A 19258-nucleotide genomic window follows, 5' to 3' on the forward strand; every position below is an offset into this window, starting at 1 on the left:
ATAAGAGACATGGCAGACCAGGGAGCTGAGGTGGCACAAGAGAATCAACGTCTCTCTCCCGCTCTGGAAGGTCCCAGGATCAGTTCCTGAAGCCACCTAATGAGAATATAAGCAGACATAGAAGAACACACAGTGAGTAGATACAGAGAGCAGACAACGGAAGTTGGAGGGGGGAAGTAAATAAATAAATAAATAAATCTTAAAAAAAAAAAAGTCACAGGAACAAAAGAGCTTCAAGAAAGCGGGGGCGGGGGGGGGTGTCTTCTGGTTAAACCAGGTCAATGAACACGTGCCCTTCTGTATTCTTTCCCAAAACACATTAAAATGATACCAACGAAATATAAAAGCTTTGAACCACGAAAACAAATAAAGTGGAAGAGGGGACAATCACACGTTTGGGGAGAGATGGAAAGTAGAGAGAGAAATGGAAGCGACTCAACAGAGTAAAGAGCACTGAAACCTAAGTGCCTGCAGAGGTTGCCCCCGAGACGCCCGCAGCAAGGCACAGGGCAGTCCCCACTCTTGCAGAGGACAGAAGGTTTATTCTCTGGAGCAGCTGAGTCAGAGACAGTTATGGAGACAGCAGAGAGAGTGAAGCATGGAGGAAGAAGCCAGACTGAAAGTCAGCATGAAGTGAAAGCCACTTTCCCCTGAGCAGCTTCAAGAGTGGCTTTCAGAATTGTCCCCACTAAGCAAGCGTCTAGAGGAGCCTTCTCTGGAGAAACTGAATGGCTCCATGGAAAATCCTATAGTTAGTGACAACTGAAGGCCCCAAAAAAGAAGCTCAGCCCACCAGTCCACAGACTTCCCATTCTGCTGTCCTTTCCATTGGCCCACTAGTGGCTTTGTGACAGTATGAATTTTGTAAATCCCAGAAAAAGATTATTTTCTTAAACTGATCTATTCCGGTGGATGTGGGGCCCTTTGAATGCATTAAATTCAGTTAAGGGGACTTTGATTAGAATACTTGATAAGATTGCTTTAGGCTTTTGATTGGACCAGTCAGAGAGACATGTGCCAATGTGGGTCTCCATCTTCTGGCTAGGTTGATATAAATGGAGGCACAGGGAGAGAGGAAAAGGGAGCTCTGCCATTTTTGACCCTGCCATGTGAAAGAAGAGGATCACTAGCAGACAAAGCTGAAGCATGAAGCCCCCAAGAAGCTGTGTCTGTGGAGCAGCTCAAGGCTGAAGAGACGAGCCCCAAGAGCTGGGCTCCAGGAGACAGCGAGCCTGGAGGGGAAGGCAGAGGCCTCTGCAGAGATCAGCCGCCATCTTGCTTTGCCACATGGCAGCACACCAGGATCACCAGCAGCGGACTTTGGTGAGAAAGCTTCTCTGCTGATGCCTCAATTTGGACATTTCATGTCCTTGGAGCTGTAAGCTTTTTCCCCACATAAAATTCTCGTTATAAAGCCAACCCATTTCTGGTACTTTCATCGGCATCCCTGGGGCAAACTGAAACAGGCTTACTCTTAAATAGTGACAGACGAGCCAAGGACCACCAGACGTAGGGGGAAAGGCTCTGAACAAAATGCCAAAACCCAGACAGAAAAAAGGAACTGAGAGGAAAACAGAGACAATGTATGGTAAAAAAAAAAAACAACAAAACCCAATACCTTCAAAATACTATAAGTCTAATAATTACACACCAAAAGGACAAATAGCCCAATTAAAAATGGACAAAGGACTCTGAATAGACATTTCTCTAGAAAGCATATACCAATGGCCAATAGACACATGAAAAGATGCTCACTGGTTATCAGGGAAATGCAAATTAAATGACATACCACTATACACCCACTAGCATGGCTAATTTTGAAAAGCTGAGTAACAGATACTGGTGATGGTAGCACAATATTGTGGATGTAATTAATACAACAGAACTGTACAAGTGAAAGTAATTAAAACTGGAAATTTTGAATTGTACAGAGATCACTACAATAAAAAGTTAAATAATAATAATAAGTGTTAGCAAGGATATGGAGAAAAAGGAACCCTCATACATTGCTGGTAGCACTGTAAAATGGTGCAACCACTGCGGAAGTTACTTTGGCAATTCCTCAGAAAGTACAACTTTCATATGACCTGGTAATCCCACTCTTTGGTATATACCCCAAATAACTGAAAGCAGGGAACTGAGCAGATATTTGCACACCAATGTCTACAGCAGCATTATTCCCAATAGCCAAAAGGTGGAAGCAACCCAAGGGTCCATCAACTGAAGAATGGATCAACAAAATATGGTCTATACACACAATGGAATATTATGCAACTGTAAAAAAGAATAAAGATCTGACACATGCTACAACATGGATGAAACTTGAAGACATCATGTTGAGTGAAATCAGCCAGACACTAAGACAAATATTGTATCATCTCACATGAAATATTTAGAAGAAGCAAACTTCATAAAGACAGAAGATGATGATGATTACCTATGGCCAGGACAGGGGCCGCTGGGGTGGGAAGAGGGAGTTATTGCTTAAGTTTCTGTTTGAAGTAATGAAAAAGTTGAGGTAATGGACATTGGTGATGGTAGTACAATATTGTGAATATAATTAATACTAGTGAATTGTACATCTGAAAGTGGTTAAAATGGGAAATTTTGAGTTATCTATTTGTTACTAGAATAAAAGGTTAAAAAAGAAATCTTAAAAATATTATAAAGGGAAGCAGATTTGGATCAACGGATAGAGCATCCGCCTACCACATGGGAGGTCCAGGGTTCAAACCCAGGGCCTCCTGACCCGGGTGGTGAGCTGGCCCACGTGCAGTGCTGATGCCCGCAAGGAGTGCGCCCCATAAGGAGAGCTGTCCAGCGTGAAAAAAGTGCAGCCTGCCCAGGAGTGGCGCTGCACACATGGAGAGTTGACGCAGCAAGATGACGCAACCAAAAGAGACACAGATTCCCAGAACCACTTACAAGACTGCAAGCGGACACAGAAGAACACACAGCAAATGGACGCAGAGAGCAGAAATGGGGGGGGGGGGGCAGGGAATGGGAGAGAAATAAATTAAAAATTTAAAAATTTTAAAAATCTTGAAAAAATAAAAATAAAAATACTATAAAGCATGTCATCAGAAAGGTAAGAGAAATACTGTTTCCACGAAATAAGACCAGGATGCTACTTTTTAAAAAAGCAGCAGATAAGAACAAGTTCTTGAATACTAAATACATGATAAAATAAACTGAATACAAAGCCTGAGCAATAAAGCAAAGAAATCTCTAGAAAGTATAACAAAGCAAAAACAGAAAAAAAGACAAAACAATCTGGGATGGGGCAGGGGGGAGGAAGGCTGCAGGGAAGAGTGTCCAAAACGATGGGCAATTAGAAGAAAAAATGATTACAGGATTAACCAAGAGGTCCAAAATCTAATGAGTGGGAGTACCAGGAAGAAACACAAGGAAGAATATTATTAATCATAAAAAAATTCTCATAACTGGAAAAGGTTAAGTTCTAAGATTGGAAGGGTCCCATCAAGTGCCCAGCACAAGGAATTAAAAACACACACATCAGGCCCATCAATGTGAAAATTCAGAATGCAAAGGATAAAGAGGAGACCCTGCAAACTTTGGAGGGTAGGGAAGGATCAGGTCACAGAGGACTGAAATGCAGATCCCCACTGGGCTTCTCCACAGCAGCCATGGGAATGCTATACTCCCACAAAACACTCTGAGCATGTGGGCTAACTGGCAGGTTAACTCTCCCCCTCACTGCATATGAAAGAACAAAGAGAACAAGACAGTATCCCAGTCTGCACTCTTCTGTCCCAGGAAATTTGTGTGTCATCTCAAGAGTGACACGCTTTCATCAGCAAGTGAGAAAGAAGGAATGAGTCACTTTCTTTCTTCATTCAGTTAACACACACACAGTAAGGGCTTCCTCTGAGCCAAACTTACCAAGCTCTGTTGGATGACAGGGACACACAGATGAAGATGACAATAAAGCTCTACTAGATGATAAAGACACAGAAACAAGGACGACAAGGGCCTCATGCTCTGGGGACCCCTCACATCAACAGATAGTTTCCTATCATCTAGCATACGCTATAAAAGGAAATAAGCAAACAGCAGGAGAGAAGCTGGGAACCATTCACTGCCACCCTACTCATCCTCAATGACCAACTCTAATAAATCCCTCCCTGGTTTCCAGGAAGAAAGGACTTAAGGGCCTTGGATTGGATCCCTCCAGTATTTAATAGCCTAGTTCCTGGAGACTAAAACAATATGTTTCATCTGTGTAGAAGACAAAGTAATTTCTAATATTTCTCAACATCAAAGCAATTGTATGTCCAGATGCATGAGAAATCTGGAAAGTTTCAGTGCTATAGGTCATGGTTTCCTTTGCCATTCAAATTCTCACTTGCTATCAGCCTAATTTTTCTCAGATCATGGGCCTATATCTAACTATTTAATAGGAGAAGTGACTATTAAAGATAAACTACTTTGCCCAAGTTCAAATCATAACAATCTGCACAATCAAACCACGTATATCTGTCTCTAAGTTATCTCCCAGGACCCTTCTTAGGCTCCACCAATTCATACTTACAGTGCCGGTTGGACTCTCAAATATCCCAATCTTGCCAGCCTCCAACACCTGGTATAGCTCTGTCATGAAGTCTTTCTGGATGGAATATGGTATATATGGAAAAGGGAATTCAATGCCACCAACCTCCTGGGTTTTATTAGCCATGGTCCTAGGGAAAATAAATAAATAAATCTGGTAGTTCTCTGATAAGCCAGGAATAGCTTGAAATCTAGAACACTACCCTAGAGTCATCTCCACATTTGTTAAGGAATTTCTTCTCAGGTTGTACATTTTTGTACTGGCAGAGACCATGCCATCCTTTGCATACCCTCATGAAGCCATACAAGATCACGGAACCCATCTAGGGACATTCATCAGAAACGGCTAGAGCCAAATGCAGTCTAGGAAAGCCCCCTAAACAGAAACTCCACCCATTTCGCCACTGCTTGCATACCTTGATAATGCCTCTACGAAAGACTCAGAGATGTCCTCTCAAAGACGCATGCCCCTGGGATGAAGGATGTTGCTGTAATTACTTTTGTAGCATTCTTTTCCCACGTCCTCTGCAACACAGCATTCGTCTGCTAAAAATGCTTCATTTTATTTTGTTGTGAAGACCTGGAAAAGCATTACACAGGCAGAGAATTACAAGTATATCCAGATTTTACAGGTGTCTCTAGTTTCTTAGTTCAGTCTATCCTCCACTTCCAGTATAAACGGGAACCCCTTCCAAATAATTTCTTTCTGGCCCCAAGAAATAGAGCTTTTCCATCTGATTCCAGAGCAGGAGAGCTCTCTGCAGTGACCAAGACCTGCTTAGAATAGATGATGTCCCATTTACCTATTCTTTCACTGCATGTACTTTGAATGTAAAGTCTAAGAAGCCATTGTTTAACATAATTCCTGAATATGCTTCCCTATATTTTCTTCCAGGAGTTGGATAGTTCTTGCTCCTAGTTAAGGTCTATGATTCATTTGAAGTTGATTTTTATATATGATGTGAGGTAGGGGTCCTTTTTTTTTTTTCATGGAGATAGTGTTCCAAACACCATTTTTTGAAGAGACTGTTCTTTCTTAATTGAGTAGTCTTTGCCTCCTTGTCAAAAATCAGTTGCACATAAATGTAAGGATTGTTTTCTGAGCTCACAATTCATTCCCATTGGTCTATATATCTATATGCCTGTCCTTGTGCCAGTGTCATGCTGTTTTGGTGATGTGGCTTTGTAATAAGTTTTAAGATCAAGTAGTATGAGTCTTTCAATTTCATATCCTTCCATATACAAATGATAATTGGCTTTTCCATTTCTTAAAAAAAATGTTTGCTGAATCTCAATTGTGATTGCATTGAATCTAAAAATTGCTTTGAGTTAGGGCTGACAACGATATCTAGTTTTCCAATTCATATACATGGAATGTCCTTCCATTTATTCAGGTCTTTGATTTCTTTTAGTGTCGCGTGGCTACAGTTTAGCCTGCAACATGCAGAGAACGGGTTGGCTTCCACGGCTCGGTGGTGAGCCCCTAAGCCAGCGTCACTGACTTAGGTTCTCCAGGTGCGGGGGGACGCGCAGTAAAAACCACGGAGACTGCCAGAGTGCATGAGCTAGTCTACTTTATTGCGGAAGTACATTTGGTTATATAAGGTTGGGTAGAGGGGAGGGGTAGGAGCTAGGGCGGGTAACTACGGGGCGGTAGTGGATAGGCAGAACTGGGCAGGCGGCTATGAGGTAAGCGGTGGCTAAGGGAGGAGGCAGATTATATGTTGGCACTGTGGGCGGGGACTGGCGGGGAAGGACAGCAACGACTGGGAGAAGAAGATAACAAAGGCTGGGAGGAGGGGGTGGAGGGAGGCAGCAACAATTGCTCCTTCTGTTTTTTAAAAGGGGAAGCATGAGGGAATATAGGAATAGGCGGGGGAGGGCGAGGGGTAATTGACCGGCCATGGGCAAATGACATAGCATTTGATCAGGATGCATGCATCGCCTTTAGGGTCGGTGCGTGCTGGCGCTAGACGAGATGTCTAGCCTGATGTTGCGCACGATCTTAGGGGGAGGCTGCACTGTGGCTAACTAACTGCAAAGACTTCCCGGACATATAGCAATAAAGGGGGGCGGAGGGTGCACCCAAGCCCTTTACGCCGAGGGAAACAAACCCGTACCGGCGGCTAGAGGCAGGGAGTCTCACAGCAAGTAGCCTTACAGGCGGGATGTACGGTGGGAAGAGGGGCGAGGACGTGGGTGAGGGCGGGAAGCGGGATCAGTAGTAGCGAGACGTTGGTAATGGACCTGGACGAAGGAGGAAAATACGCTGTTAGCTTGATCTTTGGCAAGGCGAACGATTCGTCGAATGGCCCAGGGACCAACGGTAAGACCTAGGACGAGGAGCAAGACTGGTGTTAATAAAGGCAGGAGGTAGGGGAGGAGGGGCTGCAGAAAGCCCCAAGAGCCGGTGGCTTGGGCTCGTTCGAGTCGGCGTTGTTTAAGGCCTTTTTCAAGTTCTTTTAGGCTGGAGTCTACTAAGCCGGTGTAGTTGGCATAGACGCAGCATTCTTCTCCTAGAGCTGCACACAGGCCACCCTCTTTAAGGAGGAGGAGGTCAAGGCCTCGGCGGTTTTGCAGAACAACTTCGGAAAGAGAATTGAGAGAGTCTCTAAGATATTTGACTGCATCTCGGAGGTAGATGATGTCAGTGTCAACTGCCTGTCTGAGGTTTTGGAGGGCGGAGGCTTGTGTGGACAGAGCTGCGACACCAGTGGCGGCCCCAGCCGCAGCCAGGAGGGAAGTGACAGTGGGTACAGCAGTGACAGGTTCGCGTTTGTGGAGGTAGATAGCTTCTTGGGTGTGATCGAAGGCTTCAAAGAAATGTCTTGGAGTGTGATAGATGACTCGAGGCGTAAGGAGGATGAGGACACACGTTTCGTTGGTTACGTTGAGAGTGGCGACTGATAGGCATGGGGTAAGTCCGGTAGAGGAGCAGAGCCATTGGGTAGTATTTAGGGGGGGATTAAGTATTTGGCGGAGACATCTGGGGAGGTATAGTTGAAGCAAACGGTAAGCTTAGGAGTGGGGGTTGAGCGGGAGTGGACGCACAGGCCTTTGGAAGAGATGTGTGTGAGAGTAAGCGGAACATGAGTGGATTGATTCCAATTGCAGGAAGAAGGGGAATCTTCGGTAGAGGAGTTAAAAAGTGATGATGGGATTGCGAGTGGATCGTAGAGAGGGAGGCTGGGGGAAAGACACAGCCAGCAGGAGCGAGTGAGGTTAGGGTGGGAGGTGTTGAGAGAGGAATAGGAAGCATTTAGAAGTTTAAAGTAAGGGCTAGAGGGGGGGAGAGGGTGAGGTAGCATACGAGGAGCGGGGGGGGGGATTGAGGCCTGCAGAGGGTGCGGTAGTAGCTAAGGTGGAAGAGGCATTGAAAAGAGTAGACGGGGACGGAAGATGGACAGTGGATGAGGGGGGAGGGTTAAGAATTTGATTGGGGCCAATGGCTGAAGGTGGGTTGGAGACGGGGCGCTTTTGGATTTCAAACAGAGCGCCGTGATCGTAGTTGCTCATAAACAACCGGAGTCCATAGGGGCGAGCAGCCAGCCAGGTATCGTCGTTTGGGTTTTTCACAGTCAGCCAGATGAAGTCCCAGCGGGTGCTATTGGCGACTCGGAAGGAGAGATATGGGTCTCTGTTGGGGGCATTAGACCAGCCATAGGCCATGGTCTCACATCCCCAGGAAGGGCAAAAGAAATGTGATGGGTCATGACAACCTCGAGCACTAGCAGGGCAGATGTAAAAGCCGGATACGGGGTTGAATTGAGGGCCAAGGAGGCGGTTGTTTCGGGTAAGCAGGCATGCTGTATTTCCACCCCGACAGGATGAAGGAAGGTGAAAGCCCACTTTTGCTTTTCTGATGTTCTCTACCTGGCATTCGGGACGGAAGGAAATTCCAGCAAGAGGACAAACGTGCGTGAAGAAGGAGGGAGCTATGCTAGTGACGTTATAAGCAAGAATGCGTTTTTCTGGGAATGAGTGGAGGGTCCAGTTGAATGGCTGATGGGAAGAGGAGCTCTGAGCAGAGGAGGCCAGAGACAGCATTAGGATGAGGAGATGGACGAGATGGGGGAGAGTGGGGGAACAGGGGGCGTGGGTATGGGCAGAGCGGGCCCGTCGGAGGAGCTGGAGAACTTGGCGCTCGATGGGGTCATCATCTTCAAGGGAAAGACGGCTCAAGCGGCGGGCAAGGAAGCGGCGCCGACGTCGTTCGCGGCGAGAGAGAGCTGGTGTGGCTCCCACAGGTGATGGCGCAGGAGGGGCAGACTCAGATGTGTTTGTCTGGGGGCGCATAGTGGTCATGGGAGGAGGACGACGAGAGAGGTGAAAATGCAAATTAGGAGTAGAAAGGTGACAGCGAGGAGAAGGCGCCGGCGGATGTTCCAATCCGTTGGGGCTGTGGCCGCGAGGCAAACAGCTGAGAAGATTGTTAGGAAAATGAAAATTACAAGGAAGAAATAGCGCAGGAGTGGGTGTGAGGGGAAGGGGAGTGTGAGGGGCATTTGCGCCGGGAGCTCTCTTCTGGTGAGCTACAGGGCACGTTCGGTGGAGGCCAGGCCTTTTTCAGTGGCTTCAGCAGCGGGTTGCTGAGGCGGCAAGGGCTCCTCTTGTAGGGTGTGTGTAGTCAGGTCCTTGGGAGATCTGTAATGACAAAGGAAGAAAAAGAGAGCCCTCACGGGGGGGGCAATCAGCAGAGAGAAATTCGGAGAGAGCACTTATCTAAGTATAAGCATGTCAGGGGGGGCTGGCTGGCACTGAATTTGAGTAAATGGGGCTACATCTGGGCCTCCGCAGTCGATGTTATCTCTTACGGAGGGCGTGGTGTGTTCATCATTCCGTGGAACTTTGGGGTCGGTGGCAGGTCGGATGTAGCGCCCAGGAACCCAGAGTGGTTGTGGCTCAGAGTCTGGGAAGATACAAGCAAAGCCTCTCCCCTGCGCTAGTAAAGGAGCTGGATCTTGCCAAAGGTTTGTGGCGGGGTCTTTCCAATGAACGAGAGGAACTTGCGAAGGCTGCCACATGGGTCCCCAGTGTTTATGGGTGGGGGAAAGTCCCTGGTCATCGAAGGTCAGGAGATTGTGATGAATGAGGCAGGCGGTGATGACATCGGCAGGGGCTTTGTGGGGAGAGGAAGCCCTTTCTTTTTGAATGAGTAGCTTGAGCTGTTGGTGAGTGCGCTCGACGATTCCTTGCCCCTGTGGATTGTATGGGATGCCAAAATGGTGTGTGATGTGGTACATTTGCACAAAGTTGGCAAAGGTGGCACTGCGATATGCTGGTCCGTTGTTGGTTTTGAGATCCCAGGGAACTCCCATGAACAAAATAGCCTGGCGAAGTGCCTTGATGCAATGTTTAGCGCTTTCTCCTGCGAGAGGGACAGCATAACACAGACGCGAGAAGGTGTCAATGGCTACATGAAGATATTTAAGGCGGCCAAAGGCGTTGACATGTGTGACATCTAATTGCCACCTTGAGTTGGGGCGGAGGCCGCGGGGGTTGGCGCCCCGAGGCTGCAATGGTCCAAGGGGCAACAGTGGAGCACAAGTTCGACACGAGCGCACAAGGTGTTTACAAGTTTCGATGGGAAGGTCTGGGAAGAGCTTCCGGATGGACCGCGCAGAGAAGTGGAATTGGGAATGCAAGAGCTTAGCTTGATTGACAAAATCTCCAAGTCGCGGCCCGTCGGCAGGGCTTTCATGGAGGAGGACTGGGTTTACCTGGCGGCTGGACACAGAAGCATCAGCAAGATCATTCCCTTGAGCTAGCGGTCCTGGTAGGCCAGAGTGGCTTCTAATGTGAGCAATGAACCAAGGCTGTTGCCTTTCTTCAAGCAGTCGTTGTACAAAGGCGAGCGCCTGATCAATGATTGAGTCGCTGGGTAAAAAGGTAGCGAGCGGGAGGCTGCGACACACTTGAAGAGTGTACAGGCTGTCGGTGAAGATGTTGAGAGGCTGGTCCGGGTGAAGATTGAGGACTGCAGCGACAGCTAGAAGCTCGCCTGTTTGAACAGAAAAGTCATTTGCGAATAGTAGCTGTCGTGGCTCAGGATTCCCAGGAGTGTATATGATGGCAGCAAATGCCGTTTTGGAGGCATCTGTGAAGGCAGTGATGGCTGAAGGGATTGGTTTCCTCGCAGGCAGTGGACGGAACGGGTTGGAAAACGCCAATTGAGACATTCCTTGCAGCAGTCGGTGATGAGGATAATGATTGTCAAAGGAGCCACGAAAGAGCTCTATCAGGCTCTGCATTTGAGCATTGTTCATGATGAGGGAGATAACTTCCTTTGCATCTAAAGGCCAAACAATGGTGTGTGGCGGGATGCTGTACGTTTGTATGGAGAGAAGTACTAAGTCAGTGGCCAGCGCGATCCAGGCCCTTGTAAAAGGGCAGATTTTCGGGAGTTTGCTCTTCGACGTATGCAGAAAAAGGAGAGGGCCATCTTGCCACAAGAGACCTGTGGGAGTGATTGGCGTTGGCAGAACTAAGGCTAAAATTGGAAGGTTAGGGGAGAACCGCTCTAGGCGGCATTGCTGGAGTGCGGCGTTCACTTGTTGAACGGCCTCTTGAGCAGCAGGAGTAATGGTGATGGTACGAGTGACTGCAGTTGATGGGCTGTCTTTGGTCTGCAAGAGCTCGAAGAGGGGCTGCATCTGCGCTGTTGTGATGGGCAGCGCTGAGCGAAGCCAATTGATTTGCCCACAAAGCCGTTGAAGCTCGGTTAGCGTCATACGGTCAGAGACATGAATTCGCGGGCTGGTGGGCTGGATGTATTGATGAAAATGAAAGCCTAGGAACTGAAAAGGAGGTTGAGGGTTGATCTTGTCAGATTGCACGGTAAGTCCGAGACTTGAAAGGTTTGTCATCACTGCAGAGAGTAGGTCATTGAGGAGCGCGCTGGAGCTCACTGCTAAGAGAAGGTCATCCATATAGTGGAGGATGTATGTTTGCTCCGGATGAAATTTAGAGCGTAGCGGCTCAATGGCATGGTTGACATAGAGCTGACATATGGTCGGGCTGTTCCGCATACCTTGCGGTAGCACTCGCCATTGGAATCGAAGTGCTGCGCCCTGGTTGTTAGTGCGTGGGACTGTAAACGCGAATCGTGGACAGTCTCGCGGGTGAAGAGGAATAGAGAAAAAGCAGTCCTTGATGTCGATGGTAGCCGCGTGAAAATGCTGGGGGACTGCGGTGGGGTGCGGGCAACCTGGCTGAGGTGATCCCATAGGCTTAATGTGCTTGTTAATTTCTCGTAGGTCGTGGAGAAGGCGAAATTTGCTCGTGTTTTTCTTGTTAATGACGAAGACTGGCGAATTGTAGGGACTGGTGGACGGCTCAATATGCCCCGCTTGTAATTGCTCTTCGACGAGGGCAGAGAGAGCTTGTAGCTTGTGAGCTGGCAAGGGCCACTGCTCGACCCAGATGGGCTCCTCTGTGTCCCATTCCAGAGGGATAGGGTCAGGTCTTGAGATGGGAGCAGTGGCCCCTATAAGGGGGGGGGGCGGCGCAGCTAAGAAGGTTTCTGTGGTGATTCGAGCTTTTAGCTGGCTGAGGACATCTCTCCCCCACAGGATGGTTTGGACTGAAGAGAGGACAAGTGGGCGAATTTGGCCTTCGTGGCCTTCTCTGTCACTCCAGTGCAGAGGCTGGGATGTTTTCCAGGAGGTAGCGGCTCCTGTGGCGCCGATGACTTGAGGGCCAGTCTCGAGGGGCCAATGATTAAAGGCAGCGATTTCGAAGGGAACACAGGAGATTTCAGCACCAGAGTCTAAAAGTCCATCAAGCCATTGCCCATCTATTTTGAGCTCTAATGAAGGTCTTTGGTGACGTTTAATAGGCATTGTCCACATTATGGTTTTGGAGCTTTTCGGAGGGCCTCTTGGGGGAGGGGCTGAGGCCTGCCCCGCTGGGAGTTTAAAGGCTGGGAGGTACGTTGCGCAGAGCGGCAATTGCGGGCCCAATGATACCCCTTACCACAGCGCGGGCATGGTGTGGGAGGGCCTCTTGGTCTTTGTAGCGCCGTGGCAGGGCGGGGAGCCGGGGCTGGTTGAGGGCACTCGCGAACAAAATGGCCGGACTGACCACATCGAAAGCAGACAGAAGTGGAGACAGATGAAACGGCCATGGCGGAAGCGAAGGCAGCAGTGAGTGTTTTGACTTGCAGGTCAACGTCGCGGCAGGCGAGAACCCATTCGTGGATACCCTTGTCACGTATGGGGAGGACTACCGCCCGGAAGGGTGCCAAGCATCCGTCTATGATGAGCTCTTTGGCAAGCGCAAACTGAGCGTCTTCACTAGAAATTTTTCGCTGGCAAGCTTCTAGGACGCGGGCGATGAATGCTGGGAAGGTTTCATTGGAGTCTTGAAGCACCTGTGCGAGCTTGCTTTGCTTGTTGGAGACCAGAGAAAAAGACCGCTGGACAAGGACTTTCACCCGGTGCCAAAACCCTGGGTCAATTTCGAGATAAGAACGAGGGTTTGCAAAATCATTGGTGCCTGTGTATGCATCGGAGGGATCTTGGACACCAGCTTGGGCATTCTCCACGACTTGCCGGTCAACAGCTGCTTGATAATGGGCACGCCATTCAATAAACTGACCTGGCGCAAGAATGGAACGGGCTAGGGCAATCCAGTCATACGGAAGAACAAGCTGAGTCCCCAGCTCTTCAATGAGCTGTTGCACATAAGGGCTGTTAATTCCGTCTTCTTTTACTGCTTTGCGGAGAGTTTTAACTTCTTCCGCCGTAAAGGGTAGCCAAGTCTGAGGCCGCTGCTGCGTGGGTCGAGGGTTGAGTGGATAAAGCTGGGGGGCATGAGGGGGTGCTTCGTTAGGAGCAGGTGGAGGGCTGCTGCCATACGGTGGTGGCGAGGGATGAGCGGGGAAAAGATGAGAAAACGGAGGTTTAGTAGTGTCCAGACGACAACAAAATGGCAGCGGGGCACTTCCGGGGGAGTGGGAAGATGGCGGCCCGGCAGCTTCCGGACGGTGACAAAATGGCGGCAGGGCATTTCCGGGCACCGGCCAAGATGGCGGCGCAGCTACGTCATTTCCGGGCGCCAGCCAAGATGGCGGCGCAGTCACGTCATTTCCGGGCACCGGCCAAGATGGCGGCGCAGTCACATCCGGTGAGGGACAAAATGGCGCAGAAGGCACTTCCGGTTTAGCGGAAGATGGCGGCTGCCCAGTTTCCGGGGCAGGGCCGGAAGATGATGGGGCAGGGAGGGGCGGGTAAAGGCGAGAGGAAGCGCCTTTGTTCCCGCTGGCGGGCTCTGATCCGGGTGAAGAAGAAGCCGGAAGTGCGCCATTTTGGGCAGAGGTGGAGGAAGGAGGAGGAAGTCCGCCATTTTGAGGAGCCACGGAAACGGTTTCTGCGGGCGGCGGGGAGTGCGGGCGGAGAGGTTCACGCTCGAGAGCGGCGGCAAGTTGGTCAGAGAGAGAGTCTGTGTCGCCATAGTTATCGGGCTCATAGTCACTGGGTTGCTTAACTGACTTGTCCCGGATGGCTTCTGATGGTGCACCAAGGAGGCAGGCGCGTATGGTCACCAGAGCAGGCAGTAGGCCGGGTGGGAAAGACCGCTTCTCATGCTCTATGGCGGAGGTTACTCGGTCTATGAGTCGAGAGTACGTGTCCGGGCTCCAGAGTTGGCAGGTGGCAAGCCACGGATTAAAAGGGAGTAATAGGTCCCAGTATTTTTGGAGTTGCCTCAGAGAAACGCGGACTCCATTGGTATCCAGCAGGGCGGCTAGAAGCCGAACCTGAGGGGTATGGTGTGAGGAGAGAGAGGCGCCCATAGTAGGAGGAGAAAAGACGGCGAAGGGGTCCCTACCTGGAGAGCTGAAATGGTCGCCCGTAGACAGCAGCAGCAGCAGCAGAAAGAGGCCGGAGGGTGGAAGGAGTATCCCGGACGAGCCCCCACTGTCGCGTGGCTACAGTTTAGCCTGCAACATGCAGAGAACGGGTTGGCTTCCACGGCTCGGCGGTGAGCCCCTAAGCCAGCGTCACTGACTTAGGTTCTCCAGGTGCGGGGGACGCGCAGTAAAAACCACGGAGACTGCCAGAGTGCATGAGCTAGTCTACTTTATTGCGGAAGTACATTTGGTTATATAAGGTTGGGTAGAGGGGAGGGGTAGGAGCTAGGGCGGGTAACTACGGGGCAGTAGTGGATAGGCGGAACTGGGCAGGCGGCTATGAGGTAAGCGGTGGCTAAGGGAGGAGGCAGATTATATGTTGGCACTGTGGGCGGGACTGGCGGGAAGGACAGCAATGACTGGGAGAAGAAGATAACAAAGGCTGGGAGGAGGGGTGGAGGGAGGCAGCAACATTTTAGAAATATTCTGTAGTTTTCTGTGTATAATTTCTTTACATCTTTAATTAGATTGATTCCTAGATATTTGACTCTTTTAGTTGCTATTGGGAAAGGAATTCTCTTCTTGATTTCTTCTGATTGTTCATTACTTGTGTATAGAAACACTGATTTTCACGTGTTGATCTTCTACCCCACCACTTTGCTGAAATCATTTACTAGCTCTAAGACTTTGTTGTGAAATTTTTCAGGGTTTTCTGTAGATAGGATCACATTGTCTGCAAAGGCAAGTTTTCCTCCTTTCCACTTTGGATAACTTTTCTTTCTTTTTCTTGACTAATTGTTCTTGCAAGAACTTCCAGTACAATGTTGAGTAACAGTGGTGACAATGGGCATTCGTGTCTTTTTCCTGATCTTAGAAGGAAAGCTTTCAGTCTTTCACTTATTAAGCAGGATATCAGCTATGGGCTATAAATATATGCCATTTATCATGCTGAGGAAGTTTCTTAGTATTCCTAGTGTTCTAATTGTTTTTATCATGAAGGGGCACATCTTAAGGAACTTGTGTTAAGCAGTGGCTTCTTAGACTTAATACTCAAAGCACATGTAATGACAGATAAATGGGGCCTCAAAAAAACAAAAATAAATAAAAAGTCCTCAATGTTTATCATGAAAGTAAAATAATAACCTACACAATGGGAGAAAACATTTGGCAACCACATATCTGATAAAGATTTAATAACTAGAATAAAGAAATCCTTCAACTTAACAACAAAAAGACAACCCAATTTATAAATGGGCAAAAGACTTGAATGGACATCTTCCCACAGAAAATATATAAATGGCCAGAAAGCACATGAAAAGATGCTCATTTTTACTGGCAGTCAGGGATACAAAAATCAAAACCACAATGAGATACCATTTTACTCCCATAAGAATGGCTGGTAATGGAAAATAACAATTGTTGGAGAGGATGCACAGAAATAGGAACATTCATTTCTTGCTGGTAGCAATGTAAAATGGTGCAGCTGCTATGGACAATTTAGTGTTTCCTCAGAAAGCTAAGTATAGAACTACCATTTGACCCACAAACACACCACTAAATGTATAACAACAAAAATTGAAATCAGGGACTCAAGAGGTACTTGCACACCAATGTATATAGTGGCATTATTCACAACTGCCAAAAGATGGAAGCAACCTAAGTGCCCTTGAACTGATGAATGGATATTATGTGATAAATGTAGATAATGAAATATTATTCAGTTGTAAAAAGGAATGAAGTCCTGATACATGCAACAACATGGATGAACCATGAAGACATCATGTTGCATGAAATATCAGGTACAAAGGGAAAACTATGATCTCACTGATTTGAAACAACTGGAAAAAGCAAACTCAGTGAGTCAGAATCTAGACTACGGGTTACAGGGATGGGGTGGAGATAGGGAATGGGAAGTTAAGGCTTAAAATGTACAGGGTTCCTATGAGGAATGATGCAAATAGATGATGTAATAGATGGTGGTGTGGTAGCACAACATTGTGAACACAATTAAGAGCACTGGAATAGATAAGTGAATATGATTAAAAGGGGCAATAGAGTGTATATCTGGTAACAGAATAAAGGCTTTAAAAAATCATGGAAATACACTACACACTGAACCTTAAGTTAAACTGTGGGCTTCCCTTAATAACAGTTATAAAAATGCGCTGTCATTCAATTATCAGAAATGTTCCACATCAATACAAGGTGTTGGTGGTGGGGTGATATATGTGAAGCCTGTATTTTATACATGGGTGTTCCATTCTTCTCTAATAAAAGAAATAATGTAGGGAAGCAGATTTGGCCCAACAGATAGGGTGTTCGCCTATCATGGGAGGTCCAAGGTTCAAACCCAGGGCCTCCTGACCCCTGTGATGAGCTGGCCTATGCACAGTGCTGATGTGCGCAAGGAGTGCTGTGCCATGCAGGGGTGTCCCCTCATAGGGGAGCCCCACGCACAAGGAGTGCATCCTCTAAGGACAGCTGCCCTGCGTGACAAAAGTGCAGCCTGCCTAGGAATGGTGCTGCACACACGGAGAGCTGACAGAGAAAGATGATGCAACAAAATGAGACACAGATTCCGTGTGTCGCTGACAATAATGCAAGCAGACACAGAGAATGGACACAGAGAATGGACACAGAGAGCAGACAACTGGGCGGGGGGGAGGGTGGGGAAGGGGAAATAAAGAAATAAAAAATAAACGTTTAAAAAATAATAATGAAATTATATATGTAAAGGCCGACAGAATAGATAGAAAAACATGAGCCATCCATATGCCATCTACAAAAGACTCCTCTTAGATGCAAGGATAAAAACAGACTGAAAGTTAAAGGTTTGAAGAAAGATAGCTCACACAAAGAGAATCCAAAAAAAAGAGCAGAGGTAGCTATACTAATATCAGACAAAACAACCTTTATTTTATTTTTAATCTATTTTTTATTTATTTTTAAAAGATACATGGATTACACAAAATGTTACATTAAAAAATATAGGAGGTTCTCATATGCCCCAGCCCTCACACCTCCAACTTTTCCTACATCAACAACTTCTTTCATTAGTGTAGTACATTCATTGCATTTGATGAATACATTTTGGAGCACTGCTACACCAACTGGATTATAGTTTACATTGTAGTTTATACTCTCTCCCAGTCCATTCAGTGGATTATGGCAGGATATATAACGTCCTGCATCTACTCCTACAATATCATTCAGGACAACTCCAAGTCCCGAAAAAAGCAGCCTTTAAAAGCAAAAAAAAAAGTTCTAAGAGATACAGAAGGCCATTATATATTAATAAAAGGGACAATCCACCAGGAAGGAATAACAGTCATAAATATTTATGTACCTAACCAGAGTGCACCAAAATAAAGGAGGCAAACTCTGACAAAACTTGAAGGAGATACAGACATCTCTACAATAATAGCTGGAGACTTCAACATGCCACTCAGATCAATAGATATAACAACTAGACCAACAATCAACAAGGAACTTGAACAATATGATAAACGAGCTAGACCTAACAGACATATACAGAACACTGCACCACATTATACATCCTTGTCAAGTGATAATGGATCCTTCTCCAAGGCAGACCACATGTTGGGTCACAAAGCAGGTCTCAACAAACATAAAAAGTTGAAATTATACAAAGCATCTTCTCAGAGCTTAATGGAATGAAGCTGGAAATCATTAATAGACAGGAAAGGGGAAATTTTGCAAATATGTGGAGGCTGCACAACACAGTCCTAAAACATCAGTAGGTTAAAGAAGAAATTGTAAGAGAAATTAGTAAACATCTCAAGGCAAGTGAAAATGAGAACACAACTTATCAAAACTTATGGGATACAGCAAAGGCAGTGCTGAGAGGAAAATTTATAGCCCTAAATGCCTATATTAAAAAAGAAGAAAGAACTAAAATGAAAGACCTAACTGAACATCTGGAGGAACTAGAAAAAAGAAGAGCAAATTAATCCCAAAGCAAGGAGAAAGAATGAACAAAAATTAGGGCAGAAATAAATGAAACTGAGAACAAAAAAAAAAATTTTTTTTTGAGAAAATCAACAAAACTAAAAGCTGGTTCTTTAAGAAGATCAATAAAATTGGTAAACCTTAGCTAGACTGACAAAATAAAATCAGAAATGAAAGAGGGGGCATGATGACTGATCTCATAGAAATAAAAAGGATCATAAAAGGATATTTTGAGACACTGTATGCCAACAAATAGGACAACTTAGATGAAATGGCTAAATTCCTAGAACCACACAAACAACCTACACTGCCTCTACAAGAAATACAGGAATACAGGAACTCAATAAACCAATCATACTTCAAAAGACTGAATCAGTCATCAAAAATCTCCCAATAAAGAAAAGTCTAGGACCAGATGGCTTCAGATGAATTCTACCAAGCATTTCGAGAAAAATTAACACCAATCCTGTTTAAAAGAAAAGAAAATTACAGCTCAATCTCTCTAGTGAACATAGATGCAAAAATTCTCAACAAAATCCTTGCCGATATAATCCAACAGCATATTAAAAGAATTACACACCACAATCAAGTGGGATTTATTCCTGATATGCAAGGGTGGTTCCCCAAAAGAAAATCAACTAACATAAACTAGACCACATTAACAAACTGAAAGAAAAAAACATATGATCATCTCAAAAGACACAGAAAAGGCATTTGACAAAATCCAGCATCCTTTTGATTAAAACACTTTGAAAGATAGGAATAGAAGGAAAAGTGACTCAGCATTATATATGGCATATGTGAAAAACCCATAACCAACATCATACTTAGTGGAGAAAGGTTGAAAGCTTTCCCTCTAAGATTGGGAAT

The 19258-nt window shown here is 46.5% G+C and overlaps 1 protein-coding gene across 9 annotated transcripts in view; it reads right to left on the minus strand.

The window, feature by feature from the left end:
- The window catches only part of DDX11 (DEAD/H-box helicase 11), a 56687-nt gene that overhangs the window by 28339 nt on the left and 9090 nt on the right, over positions 1-19258 (minus strand). For all 9 annotated transcript variants that reach the window (XM_012526489.4, XM_058282583.1, XM_004461842.5 and 6 more), the window contains exons 2-3: positions 4986-5149; positions 4553-4700 (exon numbers count right to left, since the gene is read on the minus strand). In XM_012526489.4, the coding sequence (XP_012381943.2) occupies positions 4553-4696 (144 nt within the window). In that variant the 5' untranslated portion in view covers positions 4697-4700; positions 4986-5149. The remainder of the gene's footprint in view (positions 1-4552; positions 4701-4985; positions 5150-19258) is intronic.

This window comes from Dasypus novemcinctus, chromosome 20 (genome assembly GCF_030445035.2).
Source record: "Dasypus novemcinctus isolate mDasNov1 chromosome 20, mDasNov1.1.hap2, whole genome shotgun sequence".
Lineage (NCBI taxonomy): Eukaryota > Metazoa > Chordata > Mammalia > Cingulata > Dasypodidae > Dasypus > Dasypus novemcinctus.